The following is a 27,142-nucleotide window of genomic DNA, read 5'->3' as shown; positions in this document are numbered from 1 at the left end:
CATTCTCTCCAAAAAATCTCATTCTAATTTGTCATAAGTTTTACTCTTTCTTATGCTTTAGGTAATGAACTAACTCGTAAGCCACCAACACATTTTATTCCATCAATTTTATTTAGCCATTGCAGCATGATTATTTGGTAGGTTGATTGAAAGAAAAATGATAGGTCGATGCCCTATCACGCAATGCCACGCCACTACAACAGGTGGTTTTATAGATATCATAAGAGATCATGTGATAAAATATAAATATAACTTTGGAAAAAAAAACTTTCATATTTTGGGATTATATATTGTGTTAAGAGTAATGATACGCACAATTTTTTCTAAAATATTTTATGTAATTTTATTTGAAAATAAAAGTATTTTTATAAATTAATATTATTTATAAATTATTTTATAAAAATATCGATAATTTCAAATATGGTTTTGGTCGGGCATCATTTTTCTTTGGTTAGATGGAACGGAGCGCTCTTATGCGACAAGCCGTTTGTAACTCTTATTGTGGTAGAAATAAACTGTTCATTGCGTGAATCGCACCCGTTTTATCCATAGCCGTAACCCATGGGCCATGGGAGTGCCTTTAGAGCGCCTCCCATGTCCCATTGATCTCCGAGAAAGGCTCCCGAGTTTGTAGAGAGTGCGGACATGGCGAAATCTTTGGTGACCCTTGAGAAAGGGACGGTCTGCTCGGCATGGAACTACTGCGGCCAGAGATTGGCCACTGGTTCCGGCGATGGAACCCTAGCTGTATTCGACTCGCAGGACCCAGCTTCTTCTTCTTCCTTTACCTGCACTTCCAAATCTAGGGTTCGTAATCTGCTCACTCTCATTTGTCTCTAATTTGTTCCTTTTTTTTTTATTTTCCACGTTAACCTGGTTTTGATCCGTTGAAAATTATTTTCGTAGTCGGCTAATTACTTATTACAGGAAGTATGTTCTTTTCTTTTTTAGAAAGGAGGGCGTAGGCTGTTTTTGTTGCATGGGATTGGACCCTTAGTACCGGAATTGAGATTGTTGGAGCCGTTTGAAATATAAATTTTAATTTTTCTATACATTAAAAGCTTGCACTTTTTGCTTTTGTTGGCTGAGTAGTTGCATTTGTTCTTGATTACATTAATCACACATCCAGAAAGCAAAGTTCCGCATAAGTTGATGCGTATTTAATCTTACTCACGTTGAGTAGACTATGCTTGAGTGTAATGCGGGTCAGTCTTGGGTAATTGATACTTGGATGTAAGAGCACTTTGTTGTCATTTTTTTTTCTACTTATTTTTTCTACTTACCAAAAAAAAAAAAGAAAAAAAAAAGCATTTTGTTGTCATTTTCGTCCGAGTTAAAGTTAAGATATTAATAAGTGTATTTTACCGATCAAAAAGAAGTGGGGCAATTGTTAGATATACACCCCAGAAGAGGAATTAAGTTCTACTATGCTTAGAATAAGCCATGTAAGTGCAATTTGGATGATAATACAGTTCATATTGCTAAAACCACCCACTGGATTTACCAGATGCTTTGCTTGTCTTTTGCAAGCGTGCATTCCTATCTATGGTGCGTGTACGTAGCTTCACTAGTTTGCCATCTGAGAACTTGGCTTGCTGAAATTAAGTTTCTTTGGTAACTCTTGATATCCATGACTTATCTCACTGAACCTTTTGCAGGTACACGAGGACAGCATTGTCAAGGTTGTTTGGGTTCCTCCAGAATATGGCGATGCAGTAGCATGCATTTGCACTGATGGAACTGTGTCATTGTGCGAGGAGGTTAAAGAAGGTGTTCTTAGATTTCATTTTCTTTTTTGACCTACTGTGGTGGTTGTCATGCCAGGACTAAATGTTGAATATATAACTAGAAAGTGCAATAAAGGCTGTAGTTATTATGCTTGACCAAATTAAAAAAAATCAATTTATTTTTGGGATTTGCTTCTGCCTTAACTTTTGGTTCTTTGTTTCCATCTATCAGAGTAAAATCTAGAACTCATCTGATAATTTTTTTTGCCTGCCTTTACCTTTTAGATGCGCAACCTCTTCAATGGAAGCTGTGCAAAAGCTTTAAAAGCAATTCAGCTAAAGTGTTGGATATCCAATTTGGAATCTCTCTGAGAAGTCTGAAAATGGTGAGCATCAACACTGTTGCAGCCTTTCTTTATTCCTAAATTAATTGTCCATAATGTTAAAGCTTGATCCAAATGGCTGATGATGGTTGCATAGTTGTCATTTGATTAATTTCATTGGATTTTGATATATATGGAGTTAATCCCTAGGGGTTGGCTCAAGTGCTAAAGGCTTTGGGCTTGGGGGTATGCTCCCCTTGGGTCCAAGGTTCAAATCCCCTTGGGTGGAAACAATCTCTAGGGGCCACACCCCCTGGTCAAAAGCCAGCGATTTAACCAATTCCGTGTAGAGAAACTTCCGAAGGTGCGGTGCAAGGGACCGGGGTTTACTCTGCATGGGTGGGTCTGAAGGGCCCTGCCAAAAAAAAATATATATATATATATATATATGGAGTCAATTCCTATTTAACATGTAGGAACTATCAGTGCTATGTGAGCATGAAATACTATGGCTGTTGAATATCAATGTCATATTAAAAATCAGCAACTGTTATTTGGCTATGCCTATTTACTTGGAATAAAATTTCTTATTATCTATCCCAAAAAAAAAAAAATCCAGCAACCGTTGTGACTAAGTGGGATATTTATTTTTGTTGTCTCATGTCGACTGTCTCCCATTACTTTGTAGAATCATATCTGATTTCGATGATTATTTACATTGTTTGAATGTACAATATAGGTTGCTGCATATTCAGATGGCCATGTGAAAGTCTATGAGCTCCTGGATTGCTTGGAGCTGAAGAATTGGCAACTTCAGGTGATCATCTTATTCAGTTCAACTACTATTTTTATTATTCACAGTTCACGATGTTAAAAAATTGCTGACAATTTGAAGTTTTGTGCATTCTGAAAAACCAAGGTCTTCTTTCATGTGTCATATTCTAAAAAATTTCTTTTCTTGTTTTCCAGTCATCAAATCCTTGCTTTCTCTAGGTTGTTGTATGTGACTTTTAAATTTCAAACTGCCTCTTCTTTATTTTCTTTCTTTTCCCCCACTTGTTTCTCCCCTTTTGATGCAAGAGGAGATGAAATTTATATGAGAAATCTCTAGCAACTAATATAACAATGGATGCAAAGTTTGTTACTTTTAAGGTTTTCTTATTTATAATCTAGTTTTTCTGGGTGACAAAGAAGAAAATGAAGATCAATAATCTCATTGTGTTGTGGATTTGGCTCAATTTTTGCCCCTATGTTGACTCAGATGCCAGGCTAACACTCTGGTAAAGATTCACTCCTGGTGGTTAGAAGCCATTGTTTGAAGGTCTTAGGTTGGGCTTAGAAAAGTACTTTGTTCTACTTGGGTTATATTTTGACATTTGATAACTTTTTGAAGACCATCCTTTTATTGTCACCGTCGTGCCCTTTTCTCCAGGCTGAATTTCAGAATGTGATTGAGTCAGTCTTTACATTCAGCAAGGCTTTGTGCTTATCTGCATCTATTTCTTGGAATCCACAAGGAGGGGAAAGCCAGGAATCAAGTTTCGTTTTGGGTTTCAATTCGGATACATCACAACTTAATTCCTCCAAGGTATACTTTGTACTTTCCGCTTATTCATTTCATGTGCTTTGTGTATGATTAATTCACAGGCACAGCTTTTTCAACTCATAACATTATGCTTGAAACATCTTACTTGATTGTCTTGGATTGTACATGTCAGACTTAAATTATAGTTGAAGCCTTACTCACTGAGTCACTAGGGATATTTTTAACCTTATATTTTAGTAGTTGTGACAATGCAATGATTTTATCATCCCATCAACACAGCAACAGGAGTAGGTTTTTCTTTTGCTTCTAGTATGATTTTGGTATAACACTGTAACTTGACTCCCACCCCATCAAAGAAAAAGCGAAAGCATTTATGTGACATTAGGTTCAAGAAGACTAAAGTGCACTTCGGTTTCAGTTTTCAAGAGATACATCACAAAATCAAATAGGCCTTTATTAGTTGAAATTCTGTGGAATATCAGTGTGTATAAAGTGGATGAATTGTCGACATTACTTTGATTGTGAATCACAACTTAGATTCCCACAGGTATGGGAATTTGACCCGGCCCACCAAAGATGGCTTCCAGTTGCTGAGTTGGCGTTGCCTGGGGACAAAGGTGATCAGGTTTATGCTGTTGCATGGGCACCAAACATTGGCAGGTATATTCTAATTTGTGATGGAACTGCATATTGTTCTTAGCAGGCTGAACTTACTGATATAGCCTGCCCTGCAGATATATTGATTGTGACTGTTACCAAATTTATTTGAGATTACTGAATGTGAGAACAAGGGAAATTTCAAACAAATTGGTCTAGATTTTCTTAATATCCGATGCTGCTAGTGTTTTGTTGGTACTGGTGTTTACTTTGTTTTGTTTGGTGATATCTGTTGTATTATATTTGAATTCTGTTGTATTATATCTTTCTTTCTTTTTTCTTTTTTTTCTTTTTTTTTTAATAAAAGTGTCTTTCTTATAAAAAGAAAAATCTGTTTGACGATGTTATGGCATAATTCCTTTCCAGACCATATGAAGTAATAGCCGTTGCAACTCACAAGGGAATTTCAATATGGCATCTTGGATTGGACCCTGACCTAGATGGAAGGCTCTCAGTGGAAAAAGTTGCTCTGCTCTCCAGTCATAAAGGCGAGGTAATAATAGCATCACTTTGACCTTTTTAGGGAAAAAGACATTTTGCTGCACCATCCAACCATTGGGCGTTTTACAATTTGCACCACAAACCACTGAAACTGATACACTTACCCTCCCACTATAAAAAAAAACGATAACATTTGTCCAATTTTAGCCATTAAAATGAACTACATCACCTATTTTTCATCCATCTTATAATGACCATAATTTGAAGAGGGTGATATATGTATGTTTTTGGTTGTTGGAGAGTTCAATATGTTTTGATAATTTGGGTTATAAAGTATAAAGTGCGAACTGCTTGATATTTGGATGGTGCAAATTGTATTTTTACTTCTTTTTTATTTAATTCCATGACCATATGCAATACTAGGGGCTCATGGTGGTGTTGGACTGAACAGCATCATATCCTTGTCCCGGTTCACATAATTTGGCACAGCTTCGTACCTATGAAAAAGATGATTACAATGATTTTAATTACCGAGCCTTCCCAAAAAGGGGTGAAAAATAAAGCAAAAGATGTAAAAATTATACAAGTCCTAGGACGGTTGGTTGGGCCATATTTTGTCTATAGAGAAGAGGTGATAGCTTCTTGATCTCTGTTCAATTGCGTGATTAGGTGTGGCAGATGGAATGGGACATGAGTGGAATGACCTTGGCAACTACCGCAAGTGATGGGGTGGTACGATTGTGGCAGTCTAATTTGAATGGCGCTTGGATGGAACAGGCTGCATTCGAACCCACTTCTTAGCCCCCCAGTGTGTTATCTTTGACTTCCTTCATGTTGTAGTCGTTATTTCCTGTATTTATTATCAAGAAATCAGTCCTGCTAACAAGAAACAGTTAAGAAATCAGAATTATAAATCCATGGTTTCCTTCCTTTGTTTTGAACTTGTATTTTCTCCTGAGAACTAGTAGTAGTTGGAGACAAAAGGCTCCAGGACCGAAAGTACGAACAGACTGTGGACAGTTAGGTATCCACTAAGGCCCGTTTGGATTGAGAAGTGATCTCAATTCATCTTATTTTATTTCATCATTATAATTTTTTTAAATTTTTACATAAAATATAATAAATAATTTAATATTTTCAAATCTCAAAACAATAATGATATTAAAAAATAATATTTTATTCAACTCATCTAAAAATATTTTATCTCTCAATCGAGCCCAATGGGATTAAAGGGAGCCTAATGGGATTAAGGGTGCTGGGAAAAACAATTAAGGTTAGAATGGATTAAATCGAACTAATCGTAATCATCTATGGTGGTGGTTTTTTATTATTCTTTTTAGAAAATTCTATTCATATTTCTAATACTACACTTATTTTTATTTTATTTTTCTTACTAAATGTATGGTGTATGGATAGTGAATATAATAATTTAATTAGTTTAAGAATAATAAAATAAAAATAAGTATAGTGTGTGGTGTGTGAAGATAATGAATAGTAAAGTTGAGTATTTTGATTTGTGTAAGATTTATATTTTTGAGTCGACTCGTTTGAATGTTAGAAGCAGCTTGGCTCAGTTCACTTTGAGACCTCATCTACCATCTAAACGCACTTTGAGCTGAGTTTACATATGTAAAAGCATTTAACTTGTTTTATACTATAGACCGACGTAATCCATCCCTAACCATCCCTAACTTTGCAAAGATTGCTGATTTCGTCTGCTAGTGATTCTTGTGAAAAAAACACAAATGAAAGGAAACGGATAAAAAAAATTAAAGAAAAAGTAGTATGAAAAAAAAAAGACTTGAAAAGAAAACGGAATTGTAAATACTAGGAAAAAAAAAAAAAAAAAACTAATGCCTGCTCCACGTCCACGTTTTGAGTCTTTGACCATTATTTTTGTTGGCGCGAATGGATGCAGGGCACGCAAATGCAAAGTGTTTTTTTTTCTTTTTCTTTTTTTTTTTTGCTGTATTTGGTGACAAAAGAATAGACTATTTCAATTTTTCTTATAAGGTGAACAATTTTAAAAATAGTGGTGGGATTCATTTTTTTTTTATAACTTTTCATAAATATATTTACATTCATCTTAACACCTAAACATATTTTAAACTCATTTTAAGTAGATCTTACTAAACTTATTTAATCATTTTAATTTATTACTATTCATAAAAAAATTCATTTTAACTCAACTCAATTTAATTGAACGTAAGGGTTGGTTTTTTCGAAAACAAAAAATCTATACAATCTTTTACTATTCATACAACCTTCATATACCTCACTTTTTTTATTTTTTATTATTTTTTTCTTTTATCAAATATTTAATATATGAATAATGAATAGAAAAATTGAATTAGTTTAAAAAAAAATAAATTTTAAAAATTTTAAAATTTTAAAAAAATATAATATATAGAGGATGAGAAGTTGTATAGTATTTCCCTTTAGAAAGATGTGAGTGACGTTACAAGGCCAAAGATGTAAAATTATGTCAAGTCCTAAGGCGGCTGGTTGGGACAAGCTATGACTTTCTTATAAAGGTGATAGCTTGTTGATTTAAGCTCGATAGCGTGATTAGGTGTGGCATATGGAATGGGACACGTGAGTGTAATGTCCTTGGCAACCACCAGAAATAATGGGGTGGTACGATTGTGGGCTTTTAATTTGAATGGAGATTGGTAGGAAGTTGGAACCGACATTGAAAAAATAATGTGGCAGTTGACATGGTCAGTTGAGTGTAATGTCCTTGGCAACCACCATAAATAATGGAGAGGTACGATTGTGGGCTTTTTAATTTGGGTTGGGCTACTATGCCGCTCAGCATTTATCATCTTTTTTTTTCATATTTTTTAATTTTTTTTTTCTTAAAAAACACTTAAATCACTTTTTTAATTATTAAATAAAAAAATTTTTGACCAACATTCAATTAGAGCGGTCAAACTTTATGGACAAAAAAGTTTTTCCTTTCATTTGAATGGCGATTAGTTGGAAGTTGGAACAGACAATATTGAAAAAATAAAACTGACAATTATTGAAAAGAGTAATGCTACGGATCAAATCTCTGTTCAGTAGCACAATTTACATGTCACAATTTAATTACTTTTTTTTTCCTTCTAAAAATCCGCTCATCCGTTTTGTGAATAGTAATTAAATAATTTGAATTAAAATATTTTATTAAATTTTGAAAAAAAAATTATAAAATTAAAATATTATTAAAATATAATTTTTTAATATAATTCCTATTTTAAAATTTAGAAAAGTTATATTATTTTTTATATTTTATTTAAAAATTTAAAAAAATTATAAAGATGCAATAATATTTTATGACTCCAAAGTCCGAATGTAGATGTCATGCAATAGTATTAACGAGACGTAGCCCCCTTCCCCTCTCTCTCTCTCTCTTAATATCAAGGGCTCTCAATTTGATTTTCGCTGGAGGGAGAGGAGGCTTCAGCTTCCTACTTCTCCTCCCACTCCCTCGCTCCTTCCCTTATTCACCCACTTTGTCTATCAAATTTTATTTTACTTAATTTTATTTTACTTTATTCAAAACCGAAAAAAATAGTGCTACAATTTTTCGACAACTCTCAAGAGACACGCGCGGTATAAGAAGATTTACAAGTTAAAAATCATTCGGAAGAAAATGGTGGTTTTATGAGAATCACCGTGCGGTCTTCACACGCCATTCCTTCAGACAACTCTTCTCGACATACGCGTCAGATCACTGGACTCGCCACCACCATACTTTTTAGATTTGACTTTTGTGGTTGAAAAGAGATAAGTGTACTGCCTTCACGAGCCATCATAGATTATGAAACTATCAGAGTTTGTCCAAACTGTAATCCGTCCTTTTTCGCATCCATCTTATTGTTTTCCTTTTTGGTTTCCTTGTTGTCGATTAAAAAAAAAAGTTAATCTCTCAAACGTTTGTTTGTAGAGGTTGAGTCCTCTTTTTTTATGAACTATGAGATTGAGTCTTTATTTAGATAAAGAATGATGTCTCTTGGACGTTTGTCAGTAGAGAGTATCAATAATAGTGAAGAACCAGATCAGTCACAAAAGGAAATAATGTACTTGTGGAGCTCCAAATGCATTATTTTATTTTATGATGTTATGTTTTATATGAGGATATCTCAGAATGTATCCAGTCATGGATGTAAGTTTTTCTGATGAATGAATGATAACATTTTCCCTTTAAAAAAAATAATTAAGGAGACGTTTAGACTTTGGACACAGATGAGATTCAAAGTTTTTAGAAGTTTTAAAACTTCTCATAATTTTATTTTTAAACATCACTTAAACATAAAATATTTTTCAATTTCAAATTTTTAATTTTTTTTATCTAATCATTACTTAATTATTATCCAAACACAAAAATCAATATGACTTTTACAAAAATCAAAAAAAAAATAATATTAAAAAAAAAATTCTTTAGTCACAAAGAGATTTCACAAAATTAAACTCACAAACTGATGTGACTTAATGTAATACATTAAATTATAAAATTATTTTTATTATAAAGTAAATATAACGTATTATATGAAACTATATCAACTTATTTAATTGCTTTTATAAAAAATTTAGTGATAGTAAACAAGTACTATCAAAACGTAATTAGCAGCATTGGAGGATGTGACGTAAGCTTGATTGCTACGTCACAAAACGGAAGAAAAATTATACTCATTATTTTTATACAGTGTCATATATTATATATAATTTTTTTTTTTTATTAAATATGTGGTGTATAGATAATGAGTAAAAATATTTAATTAGTTTAAAAATAATAAAACTAATTTTAAAAATAAAAATAAAAATAAGCTGTATAACGTGTGATGTTTGGAGTGATTGAGTAGCAAATATCCGCACATACGGAAAAGTTAAATACGGTAAACCCGCACAACATAATCTCCACCCGAACATAATCCTCTCTCCCTCTTCCTCTCTTACGATCCAGTACTGTCTGCTTCGAAGGGGTGATCTATTAGCTTAAGAAACGCTATGCTTTTCTCTGTTGAAACACGCCCCCGGTTCCGTTAGGTTGCTGATCTGAAAATTGAGAAAAGGAGTACTGGGAATCAAAATGGAGAACAGTTACATGAGTAGAGTCTGCGTCACTGGAGGTTCTGGATATGTTGGTTCCTGGCTTGTTAAAATGCTTCTGGAGAAAGGTTATACTGTCCATGCAACGCTGAGGAACTTGGGTCTGTGTCTGATGATCTCCATCTGATCTCTCTTATATATGGTACAGCACTTTAATTTAGCTTAAAAGTATTGCATATATGCAGGTGACATATCGAAAGTAGATCTCCTAAAGTCCTTCCCTAACGCAGACAGCAGATTAGTGCTATTTCAAGCCGATATTTACAATCCCTCTGAGTTTGAACCTGCTATTAAAGGCTGCGAATGTGTCTTTCACGTGGCCACCCCGATGCTACATAACGCCCAAAGCTCCCAGGTTTGTCCATTTCCAAAAGACCTCTGATTATAACTTCTCTCTCACAAATTTTTTTAGAGGATTTTGGTAACTAACTAACAGTAGTTTGATTACCTTAAATACATATATAGTACAAGGATATACCCGAAGCTGCTGTTGCCTCTGTCAGGAGCATCGCCGATTCATGTATTCGGTCACAAACCGTCAAGCGACTCATCTACACTGCCTCTTTCATGGCTTCATCACCATTGACGGAAGATGGAGTTTCTTTTAAATCTTGCATGGATGAATCGTGTTGGACACCTCTTGATCATATCCCAGCCCTTCACGCCAGTGATATTACCCCGGTATATATAAGTACTGCCTTCTTTAGCTACAAGTTCTATGATATATACTTGCACATTAATTCGTACAGTTTTCTAAGAAACCCAATTGAGTACTGTTATGATCGGATAAAGATCGATCCCTTCTCCTAGCGTTATTGACTGATCTATGAAGATATTAATTCCAGTGTAAAAATCGGAACCTTACTTAAGGACTTTTTTTTTTTTTTTTTTTCCTTTTTTGGGTATATATATATGTATTGTAGGGATACACTATGTCAAAGATATTAGCAGAGAAAGAGGCTCTGAAATATAATGAATACGAGAACGGCAAGCTTGAAGTTGTAACACTTCCTTGTGGCCTAGTAGCAGGAGAAACTCTTCTTCCATATGTGCCTACAAGTGTGGAAGTACTTCTATCACAACTCACAGGAAACTTGTTCCCCTTAAATGTGTTGAAGTTACTGCAAAAAGTTTGGGGTGCAATCTTTCTTGTACACGTTGAAGATGTTTGTCGAGCACACATCTTCTGCATGGAAAATCCATCCATGAAAGGTAGATTCCTCTGTGCTGCTCGCAATCCAACCATCAGAGAAATTGCAGTTTACTTTCAGGAAAAGTTTCCGGAATACCAGATTCCAAAAGAGTAAGAGTTTTTATTTAAAATTCCATTGTTAAACTTCCTTTAATTCCCTTTTTTTCAATTTTTTTTCCCTCCTCTAACTATGATAATATATATTTCATTTTAGATTACTGGAAGGACCAATTAAAGGAGTCGGATGCGATTCTACAAAGCTGAAAAAAATGGGTTTCGAGTATACATACGACGAGAAAAAGATATTGGCTGACAGTGTGGCCTGTGGAAGACGACTTGGAGCTCTAGCTAAAGTTAATAATTCTATTTAAAAAGTTTTACACCACACACAATTTATGTAATATAATTTAATTTAAAAAATTAATTTTTAAAATTTAAATATTATAAATCAAATTATATTATATATATAATGCGTGGTGTAAAAATTTTCAAATAATGCTATTAGTTTAGAATAATTCTACTTTGGTGCATATAAGACTTGTCTAGCTATATATATATATATATATATATATATATATTCTACTGTGTCTGTTATGTGATGCAAGATCATAAAATTAGATTGTTAAGTTTACATTGTAAGAGTCGTTATTGGATCAGTCAAGTTTGGATTAGTATTTAATTAGTTTTCTCATAAATTTAAGTTCTCGAATATATATAATGAGTCTATTTAAAGAAACTATTGTACTTCAATGAAAGTCAATTTTAACTTTTTACAAAATCATGGAGATCATGTGATCGTGAGGCACAAAAGTTTGTGGGGGCCCACTTTATTTAAAGAATAATGTAATAAATTTATACACTACACTCTCATTTGATTATGAGTTTTATTATATACAAATAAGTTTGTATACCAATCTCCGTATTAATGTTGTTGCCTTCATATTCTAAATTTAAATTAGTACTATTTTTAATAAAATGTACTTTCTGACCAATCATAATGAATTAATATACGTATTAATATGTAAAATCGCTTCTAATTAGATTTTTCTTTTAATTATATAACATATGGTATATTTATTATTATTAAATTATAAAATATTATCTAATAAAAAATCGTTATATTTTATATTTTATATAAAATTTTAAAAAAATTATAATAATAAAATAAAATAAGATAAGAAATTTTCACAATCCGAGACTTAAAAAGAGAGAGGTTCAACTCTAGAGAGGTTATAAATGTGTGTAGAGACTGAAGAGGATCCAGGGTTAAAAGTAAGGTTATAATACTCCAGTGCAGGTTGGTTTATTTGGGCAATTAACTGGAGCCTTATGTGTCAACATCCAATTGTTTGGTGTAAACCAAGAGTTGACACGAGTTCCGCTTTCAAAGTTTTTCTATTTAAAATTAGAGTTTAGATACAAACACTTCAACTTTATTAAAAATGATATTTGTAATCTTGTATAAGCTTCATGCCTTTTTTATAAAAATAAAAAATAAATTTAAGATCTACATAGAAAATAACTTTTTAATAATAGACTCTACTTTAAAAAAATATATATATATAATATTTATATATCTTAAAACTGTATCTAACATTACTATATTCTCATATAATTGATTACATCAAAAGTATATAAAGCTCAGAAGCATCACTCAAATTATATACAAGAACGGAGTGACACTTAAAAAAAATGTAACATATTATATATGGAGGGATCATGGACTACACCTCCCTCTCCACATGTTGATAATATCATATTGTAAAACCTAAATTATCCGTGTCTTCGCAATACATTTATTTTCTTTCACCAAAAGTTGTCAGACTTTATGTCTCATTGTCTCCTGAATGAATCGTAGTATTTATCGGTCTCAACTTGCACAACTGTGCTGAGTAAATGACCTATATGAATTGAAATTTCATTGATTCAATGTCACATATTGTAAGTATCATGTTGGCTAATAGAATATTTATGTCAATTTTAGACCGATATTCTTACCGATTTAAAATTGTATTTATTTTAAGTTGTCTAACTGTTTAAAAAAAAAATTATACAAAAATATGATAGAATTAAACATATATTAACTTCTTCATCATTGTATTCAATCATAGAAAAAAATAAAAAATAAAATATACAATTTTTTATTTTCTTTAATTGAACAAAAAAATCAGGAGATCAATGAATCTTTTGTATGAAATTTGTGGTTGTGCATTGTAACATATGAATCCTCAAATTAGGATATAAATAGTTTTGAGTCTATTTATTTAATTTTAGTCAAGTTATTATTCACTAATAAATATTTTTTTATTTTATTTTTCAAATAGTATTAATATTATTTAAGGAATAAATGAAGTTAAATTATCAAATTAGATTTTTTCTAAGGTTTGAATCCTTTAATCGAGTTGCATTAAAATTTAGTACCTTACTCTCAAACTCCCATTCCTCGTACAGACTAAACATCAAACTCCCACACGCGATCAAACTCCTTCATTTTTCCTCTGTTATCGGTGATCAAGGCCAATCTTTACTCTACGGCAATCACAATACAATTCCAACCAAACACGTCTAAGACCCAATCCCGTCTATATATTCACCTTCCTCCCTAGCTTGTACAATTCACAACAATCAGATTCTTGAAATACCGAACACTTTCTTCTTCAAATCGATACTCACAAAATCTCAACCAAGCCACTCCACCGTCGACCACCACAGGGAACGTCGGGTCACCTCTCGGCAGCCACAGATTGTGCTTCCGATCACTTTCTACCACAAGATCCACCGTCGCGAGATTAATCTCCTCTCTCGGGGTAAGATTCTCTTTCTTCCTACCGTTCTTTTCTTCTGCAGCCGCTAGATATGAGACCTCTCTCACAGTTACCTCTCACAGCTTTCTCTTCTCGGTTTCTTCGTTCCTCCAGACCTCCATTTCTTTGCAAAATAAAAAGGAGCCGTCAGTTATAATCCTGGGTAGTTTGTTTTGGTATTTACAGAACCTGCCATCTAAAAGTTGAATCACATCGTTATTTTTTCAAATAATAACTACTACTATCCATCTATTATTTTTTTTTAATTTTTAATTTTATTTAATAATTAAAGAAGTGAGTATTAATAAAATTATATATTATTTTAATTTTTGTAGTAATTAAAAATGTTAAAAAAATACTTAAAAAATAATAAATAAATAAATAAATGAAATGCATTTAGATAGTTGATGGATCATGGGTAATAATAATAAGGTACCTGTCATTACCCATTTTCAAAATATAAAGTTGCTCTTAAGTCTTTAGCCACTGTAAGTTATACTCATGGCTACCTTTCAGTATTTACAAAACAAAAAATCTACTCAACCTCTTACTATTCATACAATCTCCACACTCTACATTATTTTTAATTTTTATTATTTTTTTCTTTTATTAAATATTTATTATATAAATAATGAATAAAAAATTTAAAATAATTTAAAAAGAATAAATTCAAAAAAAAATTTAAAAAAAATATTAAAAATTTAAAAAATTTAAAAAAGTGTGGAGTGTGGAGTGTGGTGGAGGTTGTGTAGCAAATCAAAATTGCTACTAAAAAGCTGGCCGTATAACCCTCCTGTAACTTTTTAATATTTTTCACCAAAAATGACCCTAATTCTTTTGGGATGGGCTGACTAGCATGGGCCTTGTTTTAATTTGGGTTAGTTAAGTCAACCACCTTTTATTTTAGTTGGGCTTAATTAATATTCATGATGTCCACGAAAGATTTAACTCTTTTAGAATTTAAAATGTAAAGACTAGGGTGTGTTTGGCAAGTAAGAGTACTTGAGGTACTCTCACTACTATTCTTTATTTTATTATTACTTTTTACTTATTTTTCTACTATTCATTATTTTTTACTACTATTCAATATTTTATTATTACTTTTTCATTACTTTTTTACTACTATTCACAAACATTCTCAACACTTCTCACTACCCAAACGTACCCAATAATTAGGAAAAACAGATCACTTAGTATTTCAGACCTAAATTTCTAAATATATATTTAATTAGAAATTTACATAAGTCGCATAATTTATAGGTATTCAATTTCGATCTAGAAATATTAGATTTAGCACTACGAGGTAAGTAACTTAATCATAAATTAATATTAGTATATGTTAGTTAGTTTTATATATATATATATATATATTATCATTAAAGCCAGTTTCTTTCGAAGCCAGTGTTTACGTACCACGCATGTTATGATATTTGCAAACACGACATTTATCATGTTTTATTCCGCATATTATAGTTAGTATGTATTATACATTTCATACATCTCAAGTTGCGTAAGACACGTAAGCTATCTTAATTTCAAGTGTAATATAATATCAAATCAGTATAACCAGATGATCATTCAGATGCATGGTACCAATGCGATTTCAGAGTGGGCGTGCAAGTCACAAACTCAAGCATGGTCCGCCGTAGTATGCCAGAGTACTGCACAATCGGCTTCCTTTGCTGCAACAGGGGAAGTTAGTGCACAACCTTACACACAGAGTTAAGTGTGTTATCCAACCAGATAAGTCAAATAAATCAATTAATTTAGATAAATCAATCATATGCATAACATAAGCATCAGCATGAATTATCATGATTTTAAGTTCTCAATATAAAATAATTTTATGAAAAATCGTATGTTAAGTTGTTTACGTTGTGATGAGTTTCTTACTGAATCATCGACTCATTTTAGTTTTTTATATTTTTAAACCACCTCGGGTGAGCATGATAAGGAGATGAGCAGACGGGACAAGATTAGATGAAGCAATTGATTAAATTCCACACTTCATAAAATAAATTATTTTTATGACATAAATTTTATTCAATTTTTTTTTTTTGTTTATTTTTTTTTGAAGACACGTTTTAATTAAATAATTATTTTTATGAAATAAATGTAAATTCTATTTTATTAAATATGAGATCTCTTGCTTGGATATTTTTATAAAAACACGTGACATCTCCAGCCTACAGGAAGAGGGTGTTACATGCGTAATGTTAATGCCAAAAAATTGCATAACAGGCCGGAATGAGAGAAATAGTCATTTTCTGCCCGTTGGGACAACTCGGGCCTTGATCGGTGTGGTTTGGAGCCCTCGAGAGTGGTCCGGTGAGGATGTACGACTTGGCCTGTGGAAGACGACTTGGAGCTCTAGCTAAAGTTAATAATTCTATTTAAAAAGTTTTACGCCACACACAATTTATGTGATATAATTCAATTTAAAAAATTAATTTTAAATATTTAAATATTATAAATCAAATTATATTATATATAGTGTGTGGTGTAAACACATTCAAACAATACTATTAATTTAGAATAATTCTACTTTGGTGCATATAAGACTTGTCTAGCTATATATATATATATATATATATATATATTCTACTGTGTCTGTTCTGTGATGCAAGATCATAAAATTAGATTGTTAAGTTTACATTGTAAGAGTCGTTATTGGATCAGTCAAGTTTGGATTAGTATTTAATTAGTTTTCTCATAAATTTAAGTTCTCGAATATATATAATGAGTCTATTTAAAGAAACTATTGTACTTCAATGAAAGTCAATTTTAACTTTTTACAAAATCATGGAGATCATGTGATCGTGAGGCACAAAAGTTTGTGGGGGCCCACTTTATTTAAAGAATAATGTAATAAATTCATACTACACTCATTTGATTATATAACATATGGTATATTTATTATTATTAAATTATAAAATATTATCTAAGAAAAATTCGTTATATTTTATATTTTATATAAAAATTTAAAAAAAATATAATAATAAAATAAAATGAGAAGAGAAATTTTCACAGATTCACTTTAAAAAGAGAAAGGTTCAACTCTAGAGAGAGGTTGTTGGAGCTCATCGCTTATAAATGAGTGTAGAGACTGAAGAGGATCCAGGGTTAAAAGTAAGGTTATAATACTCCAGTGCAGGTTGGTTTATTTGGGCAATTAATTGGAGCCTTATGTGTCAACATCCAATTGTTTGGTGTAAAACAAGAGTTGACACGAGTTCCGCTTTCAACTATTTAAAATTAGAGTTTAGATACAAACACTTCTAACTTTATTAAAAATGATATTTGTAGTCTTAATATATACAAATTTTATGTATTTTTTATAAAAAAAATTTGGATAAATTTATGATCCACGTGTAAAAAGTAATTTTTAATAATAAAATCTATTTTTTTTTTAAAAATTATACAATATTTATATATCTTAAAACTGTAACTAATATTACTATATTCTCGTATCATTGATTACGGATGTAAAGTTCAGAAACACCAATCAAATTATATACAAGAACGAAGGAGTGACACTTAAAAAAAATGTAAACATATTATATATGGAGGAATCGTGGACTACACCTCCCTCTCCACATGTTGATAATATCATATTGTAAAACCTAAATTATCCGTGTCTTCACAATACATTTATTTTCTTTCACCAAAAGTTGTCAGACTTTATGTCTCATTGTCTCCTGAATGAATCGTAGTATTTATCGGTCTCAACTTGCACAACTGTGCTGAGTAAATGACCTATATGAATTGAAATTTCATTGATTCAATGTCACATATTGTAAGTATCATGTTGGCTAATAGAATATTTATGCCAATTTTAGACTGATATTCTTACCGATTTAAAATTGTATTTATTTTAAATTGTCTAACTGTTTAAAAAAAATTTATACAAAAATATGATAGAATTAAACATATATTAACTTCTTCATCATTGTATTCAATCAGAATCATAGAAAAAAATAAAAAATAAAATATACAATTTTTTATTTTCTTTAATTGAACAAAAAAATCAGGAGATGAATGAATCTTTTGTATGAAATTTGTGGTTGTGCATTGTAACATATGGATCCTCAAATTAGGATATAAATAGTTTGAGTCTATTTATTTAATTTTAGTCAAGTTATTATTCACTAATAAATATTATTTTATTTTATTTTTCAAATAGTATTAATATTATTTAAGGAATAAATGTAGTTAAATTATCAAATTAGATTTTTTCTAAGGTTTGAATCCATTAATCGAGTTCCATTAAAATTTAGTACCTAACTTCTATCTTACTCTCAAACTCCCCTTCCTCGTACAGACTAAACATCAAACTCCCACACGCGATCAAACTCCTTCGTTTTTCCTCTGTTATCGGTGATCAAGGCCAATCTTTACTCTCCGGCAATCACAAATACAATTCCAACCAAACAAGTCGAAGACCCAATCCCGTCTATATATTCACCTTCCTCCCTTGTACAATTCACAACAATCAGATTCTTGAAATACCATACACTTTCTTCTTCAAATCGATACTCACAAAATCTCAATCAAGCCACTCCACCGTCGACCACCACAGGGAACGTCGGGTCACCTCTCGGCAGCCCCCGAAACTGCCGACAAGGCACCACCTATCCACAGATTGTGCTTCCGATCACTTTCTACCACAAGATCCACCGTCGCGAGATTAATCTCCTCTCTCGGGGTAAGACTCTCTTTCTTCCTACCGTTCTTTTCTTCTGCAGCCGCTAGATATGAGACCTCTCTCACAGTTTCCTCTCACAGCTTTCTCTTCTCGGTTTCTTCGTTCCTCCAGACCTCCGTTTCTTTGCAAAATAAAAAGGAGCCGTCAGTTATAACTTATAAGGGTATTGGTATTGAATTTATGAAAGTTATTTTTAAAGTTTGATAAAAATTATATCATTTTTATCAATTTAAAACTTTTTTAACCATAACTTCACATTGAATTAATTATTAAATTTATCAAAATAATAATATAATATTATTTTTTTAATAAAAATATTTTTATTTTTTTTCATATTTTACAATTACACTAATTATATGTTAATTAATAATTTAATTTGATTCTTATATTATTATTACAAGACGGTTAGAGATTAAAGGTAAATAAAAAAGATTTTTAGAGATTAAAAGTGAATAAATAATAGATTTGATGAATGAATAGTAGACCTTCAAATTTGAAGAAACTTATAGATTTATTGTAGTTTAAAATTTCATATTTATCTATTTGACTAATCTAATACAGTTCTATTTTGATAAACTTCATCAAATTTTACATTTGACTAGACTTTTTATGAAGTCAATACTAATGCTCTAATCATGGATAGTTTGTTTTGGTATTTACAGAACCTGCCATCTAAAAGTTGAATCACATCGTTATTTTTTCAAATAATAACTACTACTATCCAACTATTTTTTTTTTAATTTTTAATTTTATTTAATAATTAAAGAAGTGAGTATTGATAAAATTATATATTATTTTAATTTTTTTAGTAATTAAAAATGTTAAAAAATACTTAAAAATAATAAATAAATAAAAATTTGAAATGCATTTAGATAGTTGATGGATCATGGGTAATAATAATAAGGTACCTATCATTACCCATTTTCAGAATATAAAGTTGCTCTTAAGTCTTTAGCCACTATCAGTTATACTCATAGCTACCTTTCAGTATTTGCAAAATTGCTACTAAAAAGCTGGCCGTGTAACCCTCCTGTAAGGGCCTTAAAACTTTTTAATATTTTTCACCAAAAATGACCCTAATTCTTTTGGGATGGGCTGACTAGCATGGGCCTTGTTTTAATTTGGGTTAGTTAAGTCAGCCACCTTTTCTTTTAGTTGGGCTTAATTAATATTCATGATGTCCACGAAAGATTTAACTCTTCTAGAATTTAAAATGTAGATTATTAGGAAAAACAGGTCGCTTAGTATTTGGGCTGTGTTGCGCATCAGCCGGAAGCCGCAGTACATTACAAGTAAATTTTTTTTTTTTCACTTAATACATTGAGTGTGCGACGGCTGATGTGTACAGTAGACTGATATTTATATTTTCTCCTTAGTATTTTAGACCTAAATTTTTAAATATGTATTTAATTAGAAATTTACATAAGTAGCATATTTTATAGGTATTCAATTTCGATCTAGAAATATTAGATTTAGTGCTACGAGGTAAGTAACTTGAACATAAATTAATATTAGTATATGTTAGTTAGTTATATATATATATATTATCATTAAAGCCAGTTTCTTTGGAAGCCAATGTTTACGTATCACGCATGTTATGATATTTCGCACGACATTCATTATATTTTATTTCGCATATTATAATTATGTATGTATTATACATTTCGTACATCTCACGTTGCATAAGACACGTAAGCTATCTTAATTTCAAGTATAATATAATATCATATCAGTATAACTAGATGACCATTCAGATGCATGGTACCAATGCAATTTCAGGGTGGGCGGGCAAGTCACAGACTCAAGCGTGGTCCACCGTAGTACGTTAGAGTACTGCACAATCATCTTCCTTTGTTGCAACAGGGGAAGTTAGTGCACAACTTTACACACAGGGTTAAGTGTGTTGGCCAACCAGATAAGTCAAATAAATCAATTAATTCAGATAAATCAATCATATGCATAACATAAGCATCAGCATGAATTATCATGATTTTAAGTTCTCAACATAAAATAATTTTATGAAAATCGTATATTAAGTATGTTTACGTTATGATGAGTTTCTTACTGAGTCATCGACTCATTTTAATTTTTTATATTTTTAAACCACCCCGGGTGAGCATGATAAGGAGTACAAGTAGACGAGATAAGATTAGATGAAGCAATTGATTAAATTCCAGACTTCATAAAATAAATTATTTTTATGACATAAATTTTACTCAGTTTATTTTATTTGTTTATTTTTTTAAGACATGTTTTAATTAAATAATTATTTTTATGAAATAAATGTAAATTTTATTTTATTAAATATGAGATATCTTGCTGGGGTATTTTTATAAAAACACGTGACATCTCCAGCCTACAGGAAGGGGGTGTTACATGCGTAATGTTAATGCCAAAAAATTGCATAACAGGCCGGAATGAGAGAAATAGTCATTTTCTGCCCGTTGGGACAACTCGGGCCTCGATCGGTGTGGTTTGGAGCCCTCGAGAGTGGTCCGGTGAGGATGTACGACATTCGTATGTACGTCCATGATAGTGAATAGGAAAAATAAATGCAGGAAAAATAAAGAGATTGAGACATACAAATTTACATAGTTCGGCATAATGCATGCGTACACGAGTGTTTGAGAGGGAAATCCACTATAATATAAATATTTTACGGTCTCTCATTTCTCAATGTACAATGGAATTTCGAGATCTATTTGCTGGTTGCTTGAGCTCTCATCGCTTTGTTGAAGAAGTGAAGAAGAAGCCGAAATCCCCTTTCTTGTCCTCCATTTTTATCCTTGGCCTTGGGAGTGGAGAAGAATGACAACATTTCTTCCACTCCCATCTGCGTGACTCACGTGCTTTCCCTCATTTCTTCTTATTCTCTTCTTTTCCCTCTAACACCTTTTTGTTCCTTGTCCTCTATTTGTCCATTCTTTCTCTCTCTTCATTTGTCTTCTAAGAGCATTTTGATGGGTTGGGCTTGGTTATTAGGCCAAGTTTGGTTATTTGGGTCTAAGATATTTTATCTGCATTCACATAAAATACTACATTTGTCTAATGATCTTTGAAAAATGATAGTATGACTACTAAATATGCTCACCAAATGTGTCCACTCATCTATTTTTGTTTATTTATTTATTTTTATTTTTTCTTAATGGTTAAAGAAGTAACTATTAGTGAATTTATATATATATTTTTTCTTAATAGTTAAGGATGTTTAAAAAATGCTTAAAGAAAAAAAAAAAAAACTCATTTGTACTAGTGTGCTCATTTGGTAGGCACCCTAGCATTATCTATGATCTTTATTTTCTTCTTTTATGAGGAAAAAAAAATATCAACAATTGAGGTTAAATACATAAATTACATATTTATTGAAATTATTTGAATTAATATCATATTTTTATTGAAGCTAGTCAATGAATTTATTCTTTATACTCATTTATACATGATATTAAATGCTTAAATTGTATTTCATAAAATTTGTAATACTTTTTATTAACATTGAAATAACAGATTGAAAATGTTTATGAAACACCCGATTCCCATTTTTCGATCCTGGAAATATAGAACCCTAAACTGTGCAACTCTGTTTTTGTGGTCGAAACAGCGGAGGTGCATTACAGTACTTCGTTGTCTAATGTGGATTGGCTACATGGCGGAGCTGAGTCGCTTCTTAATCTAACCAACTTATTTGTTGCGATGGGGTTGAGAGAAGTTCTCAGGAGAGCTCAAGGTGCAGAACAAAGCACATCTGATTCTGTTTCAGGGTTGAAAAAAATGAAAAGGCACTTCATCTAGGGACAGGAGGGAAGTTTCACCTTCATTTGGTTTCGTTATGGTTTTCAGAAAGTGCTGCTAATCTGCTCTGGTCTGGCAGATTTCACTCCACTTATTGTCCTGTTTCTCATTCCGGATAAAGCTCTTAGCTGTTTAGCACATCGAGTGTTGGTTCAATTATAGAGTTTCTCTTGAGGAAACAAGAGTTTCCAGCATAAGTTATTGTAAGTTGTAACCGTCCATCTTCATAGTTTATTGGTGTATCTATGGAATTCTAATCTAGTGGCTAAACTTTAAGGAGGATCTTATATATTCAACAAAAACATCCCTTCCTTTATAAATTATAATACAAAAGCTAGATTCAACAGGTGGATGCATCCCACATGCCGTTTTTATTCTTATTTTAGAGCTTAAGTGGAACTAAGCGAAAAACGCTGAAGAGTCGAATGGGAAATGGCCAATTTCCGCTGGATCAAGTGAGAAATCCAAGTCTAGAATCGGAGAACTGGTGGCTGAAGTGTTGGCAGAGATGATCTCAGTGAGGTCAGATTCCGAACGATGCCCGTTGTGAGCCCCTTTGAAGTTGCTGTTCTGGAATGGGGACACTGAGTGAAAGTTTGACTCAGGGGTAGCCGGGGATAAAAATGGTGGGGAAAAACTGCCCAGGAAACTAGTGTTGTTGTCCAGCGTCGAAAGTGAGAAGTTGCTGTTTTCACTCTTCGTGCATCCAAATGAAGTTGAAGGAAAAGAGAAGGGATAGGACATCTCTTTGTTTTCCAGTTCCTCAGTAACAATCCTCAAACTGCTTCCAATGTTTCCGAGGATATCAAGTGGTCGTTGATCTTGCTGATTGTCATTGTTGTTGAAGTTTTGTTTCTGTTCTTGCTTTTCTGGTGATGATGGTGCTGGAACCAAATTGGTAGCATGGGAACAGATGTGTCTTCCTCGGTAAGTGATTTCAAATACGTTGGGATCTTCATCTGCTCTCTGCACTTGCTTTGTAGCCCAGCAGTTTTGAGTTAGGCGAAAGGTGCATCTGTAATAGCTTCTGCAAATGTGAAAGACAACGTTATCATTTTTGTTCATGGTAACAGACAGAAGTGTCGAATATAGTCCTGGTTCATCTAATTTTTTATTTTATTTTTTAAGTAAGTTCATCTAAATTCTTATGAAATCCTAAAGCATGCAGATTGAATTGTCACGGCGAGTCAATTCCAAGCACTTTTTCCACCAAAAGAAAAATAGAAAAGAAAAAATATGCCAGCAACTTTGTAAAACTACTTGTAATTCTACTAGATATATGAGCAAGGGAAGGCAGGACCCCACATCGGTGATTTTGAAGCAGATAAGGAAAAGAATCTCACCTGGGATATTTGGCTCCAAGGATGTCTTTCTGACCATATTTTCTCCAGCTATAGCCATCGTCATGGGGTCCTTCCAACCCAGTCTCAGAGCTCACTCTCACTTGGTCCGTCCATCTGGGCATTATTTTTCTGCAACCCAATCCAAAAAACATGTCAGCAAGAAGCATTAGTAAACAGTTGGGTACAGTTTTTTTTGGTAGAATCAAGAAATATGTCTGCAAGCTCTAAAATTCAGTACCTTTTCTTTGAGACATCATTAAGGTCCCGATGATCTTTGAGACCCTTATCAAATTCATTGCTCCCAAAACTTCCATCAACAGAAATCGGAGACCCAGGAACACCTGTTGTTACTCCTGCTGCAGTCTGGGTCTGTCCCATCGACCCACTCCATCTCAGAATCATAAGAGCCTTCTCATATGAAGCTAAAATTCTATGTAACAACGTCTCTGTGGTCTCTGATGAAGAATTTGCACTAAATTGTACTCTCAACTGTTTAGCCATCTCCATTCCCTGAATCAGTTCACTAACCAGTGTCTTCTGCTCCCAGCTCCAACTCTTCTCCATCTTCTACAATACTATCAACAGGGACTGCAAGCAATAAATTAAGAGACTATACAGTACTTAATTCACTTCCTGAAACAATGGCTGGCACATCTCTAGACTAAATGAATACGATAAAAACATGAAAGTAGCCAGAATGAGATTAGGGTTTTTCGAGGATTTGGAAGAGATCAGGAGCTCGGTATCTCAGTAGCAAAAAGAGTAGGTAGTAGTGATGGTGTATGGGGAGGAGAGGGAGGGAAGGTAATTAAGTTTTGCATTTAAAGGATAAATGGAAGCACTTATACTTATAGGAAGCATGAATCTTGGGTTGAGAAAATTAAAGAATGAAAGAAAGGCGAAGATTGGAGGGTCAAGAGTCAAATGTTTGACTGAGAAACCGAGTGAGGAAGTGAGAAGGTCAACATTTGACCAATTCAGCCCCAATTTTATTTATTTTACTAAAAATTAAAAGGGTCTCACTTTTAGGGTTTGAAGGGGGAGGGGGAGGACATTGCATTGCATGATTGAAATGAAGAAAAGATGCAAGTCAAGAGTTCGTTCTAAGCTTTGAGAGGGAGTGGACCAAAGAATTTTTCAAATCTCATTTCCGCGTTGTTGCTTTATGTTTTCAGATAGAGTTTTTCCTGCTTGTAGGTGTAGAATGGACCCGTTCTGCAACACTGTCGTCTTCAACCCCACTCTTACGTCTAACTATTGTTTTGCTGCTCCTCTGACTAAATAATTATCTTTAGGAAATTGTATGTTTGCACCAATTACCCTTAATAAGAGACTGTATATCACCTCTTAGATTCATTGTTATGTTTTTTCTAAAAAAAAAAAAAATCCAATTCAAAAGTTGAATAACATGTGGCTTGATTGACATAACTCACAACCTCCAAAATAGAAGTCTGAGTTCCCTTCACCCAATTAAAAAAAAAAAAAACATACTAACATGTTAATATAGTGAAATGAAAGTAAGATATAGCATATAGCATTTTTCTATGTTTAGTTTCTTTTTCTCAAAATAATATTCTAAAATTGTTTTCAGGACTGGTTTGGTTACACAAAATCAAACTATCTCATATCATCTTATCTTATATAATCATTACAACTTTCACAAACACTCACACAAAATATAATAAATAATTCAATATTTTCAAATTACAAAACAAAAATTACATTAAAAAATTATATTATAATAATATTTTATTCAACTTTCAACAAAACAAACGAATTTATTTTTTAGATAAGATATCTAATCAATTGTCTTGACTTCTCTAGAATCAAACACAAATGAAAAAAAAAAAAAAAATTGCTAAAAAAAGTTCTCATAAAAATTTTAAATGTATTTATCCACTTTCATTAAACAAATTCCAACAATGAATAGATCTTAAAATTTATTTTATACACAAATTCCTCAAACAGTTTTCACTTGAACTATTTATTTTTATTTATTAAGGAAAAAATAAACAATCTAGCTAAGCCGAGTGTTCTATTTTGTCGTCCACCCTTTTATGCCAGTTTCAAGTCAATTTGTCACTTAGTTCCAATTGTGAGGACCACAAATGGCTAATACAGCAGAGCTTCTTCTCTTCTGGACCCCTTACCAGGTTCTCTGAACCTTTAAGACCATGAAATCAAACTCTGCCTTCAGCTTGGTTTCAACTTCCCTATGCAGAACAGGAATTTAAGGTCAATTCTAATATAACAATTTTATTTACTGCATGATTAAGCATTTAATTTTTACAAGTTTTTTTTTTTTTTTTTTTTCCTCCGCTAACAATCTCCTTCCTGTTATTTGGTAAACCAATATAAAAGAATTATATAATTTAGAATTGGTGTTTTACTTTTGGAAAAGAGTAATGTTAAAGTCTCGTGTATTTTCTTTGGAAAGAAGTTGAGTATATTATTAAAAATAATAATTGTTTCATATAAATCTCAAATTTATCAATTTTTTAAAAAAGAATACGTGATATTTGTACATCCTAAAATTACAAATGTCATTTGGAAATGCCGAGATTAAACAAACTGGAACTAAATGATATTAACCAGAAGTGTTGCAGTGGGAGGAACTGTAATGCTGTGATAAGTAGTTCAAATTTCAATCCACATCAGCATGTATCATGAGAAGTTCAATTTCTTTAGTGCAATGATTCCCTATTACACGCGGTTTTGTGGAAAAAACTGGACTTAGGAAAAGACATGCTCTCTCATGTCTAACCCATTGGACCCTTTTCCTTTAGAATATCCTCTAAATACTTGAGAGATAATTTACAATGTGAATTCTGGTGATATTTTGGGATTAAGAACCTACATAATTTTATTAGTAATACTATTTCTAATACCATAAATGTAATACCCGTGTAACACTATTGAGGTGACAGACATATATCGAAGATTAAGGAAAATGTTAATTTTACTTAAAATAAAAACTTAATTCTCCAAGTTATTAATATGGTGAAAATCATTAAATTCAAATTTCAAAATTTGAACCTCAAAAGAAAATTAATTAAATAAGTTTCGTAAATAAAATTATAAGTATATGTAATACTACTCTAAATATAATTATGATTTAATTTTTGAATATTGCTTTTTTTTTTTTTTACAAATGCATGTCTACTATATCAATGGTGTTGTGGGTGTGTTTACGTTGATAGTGGTATAAGGACCGTTGCTTTAGTTTGGAAAAATTCTATATATAAGTCTCATACTCTTACACATTATTTAAAAATATATGAATTTATTTTTTTACTCTCGTGTTTCATGAAATATAAAATATAAAATATGCGGATAAAATAATAAAATCATATATTTTTTAAATAGTGTATAAAGTGTAAAGTTTATGTGTAGCATAATTCTTAATTTTATATTCAAACTTTAAACGTGAATTTTGAAAAAAGATAAACACGTGGCTTTTCGGTATTTATTATTGAATAATTATATTTAAAAGTCTTTATTATTATATTGTTGTCTCTAGA

The 27,142-nt window shown here is 31.9% G+C and overlaps 3 protein-coding genes across 3 annotated transcripts; 2 read left to right on the top strand and 1 right to left on the bottom strand.

Moving 5' to 3' along the window:
• Positions 1-503: 503 nt before the first annotated feature.
• LOC109010134 (protein SEH1) lies at positions 504-5,635 on the top strand. Its single transcript, XM_018990853.2, has 8 exons — positions 504-807; positions 1,659-1,770; positions 2,013-2,113; positions 2,790-2,867; positions 3,483-3,638; positions 4,144-4,256; positions 4,620-4,746; positions 5,364-5,635. The coding sequence occupies exons 1-8, from the start codon at positions 646-648 to the stop codon at positions 5,493-5,495; spliced, it is 981 nt and encodes a 326-aa protein (XP_018846398.1). The 5' UTR covers positions 504-645; the 3' UTR covers positions 5,496-5,635.
• A 3,929-nt stretch (positions 5,636-9,564) lies between these two features.
• LOC109010133 (putative anthocyanidin reductase) lies at positions 9,565-11,389 on the top strand. The gene is made up of 5 exons (XM_018990851.2): positions 9,565-9,889; positions 9,974-10,143; positions 10,254-10,469; positions 10,712-11,091; positions 11,195-11,389. Exons 1-5 carry the CDS (start codon positions 9,769-9,771, stop codon positions 11,349-11,351), a joined length of 1,044 nt encoding a protein of 347 aa, XP_018846396.1. The 5' UTR covers positions 9,565-9,768; the 3' UTR covers positions 11,352-11,389.
• Positions 11,390-22,014: 10,625 nt separating this feature from the next.
• LOC109010131 (probable WRKY transcription factor 41) lies at positions 22,015-24,471 on the bottom strand. Its single transcript, XM_018990849.2, has 3 exons — positions 23,860-24,471; positions 23,622-23,750; positions 22,015-23,305 (listed from the first exon to the last, which is right to left on the bottom strand). The coding sequence occupies exons 1-3, from the start codon at positions 24,183-24,185 to the stop codon at positions 22,678-22,680; spliced, it is 1,083 nt and encodes a 360-aa protein (XP_018846394.1). The 5' UTR covers positions 24,186-24,471; the 3' UTR covers positions 22,015-22,677.
• Positions 24,472-27,142: the final 2,671 nt, after the last annotated feature.

The sequence above is a fragment of the Juglans regia genome, chromosome 9, assembly GCF_001411555.2.
Source record: "Juglans regia cultivar Chandler chromosome 9, Walnut 2.0, whole genome shotgun sequence".
In the NCBI taxonomy this organism is placed as follows: Eukaryota; Viridiplantae; Streptophyta; class Magnoliopsida; order Fagales; family Juglandaceae; genus Juglans; species Juglans regia.
Note: the sequence above shows the minus strand (reverse complement) of the source record. Positions and strands in the feature narration are given on the sequence as shown.

Excerpts from the sequence above, each read along its gene's own strand:
- LOC109010134 (XM_018990853.2), top strand. The coding sequence starts at position 646 with ATGGCGAAATCTTTGGTGACCCTTGAGAAAGGGACGGTCTGCTCGGCA. Across the intron at positions 1,771-2,012 it reads GTGCGAGGAGGTTAAAGAAG|ATGCGCAACCTCTTCAATGG; the intron begins GTGTTCTTAGAT and ends TTTACCTTTTAG. Across the intron at positions 3,639-4,143 it reads CACAACTTAATTCCTCCAAG|GTATGGGAATTTGACCCGGC; the intron begins GTATACTTTGTA and ends AGATTCCCACAG.
- LOC109010133 (XM_018990851.2), top strand. The coding sequence starts at position 9,769 with ATGGAGAACAGTTACATGAGTAGAGTCTGCGTCACTGGAGGTTCTGGA. Across the intron at positions 10,470-10,711 it reads ACGCCAGTGATATTACCCCG|GGATACACTATGTCAAAGAT; the intron begins GTATATATAAGT and ends TATGTATTGTAG. Across the intron at positions 11,092-11,194 it reads GAATACCAGATTCCAAAAGA|ATTACTGGAAGGACCAATTA; the intron begins GTAAGAGTTTTT and ends ATTTCATTTTAG.
- LOC109010131 (XM_018990849.2), bottom strand. The coding sequence starts at position 24,185 with ATGGAGAAGAGTTGGAGCTGGGAGCAGAAGACACTGGTTAGTGAACTG. Across the intron at positions 23,751-23,859 it reads AATGATGTCTCAAAGAAAAG|AAAAATAATGCCCAGATGGA; the intron begins GTACTGAATTTT and ends ATTGGGTTGCAG. Across the intron at positions 23,306-23,621 it reads CTTGGAGCCAAATATCCCAG|AAGCTATTACAGATGCACCT; the intron begins GTGAGATTCTTT and ends TCACATTTGCAG.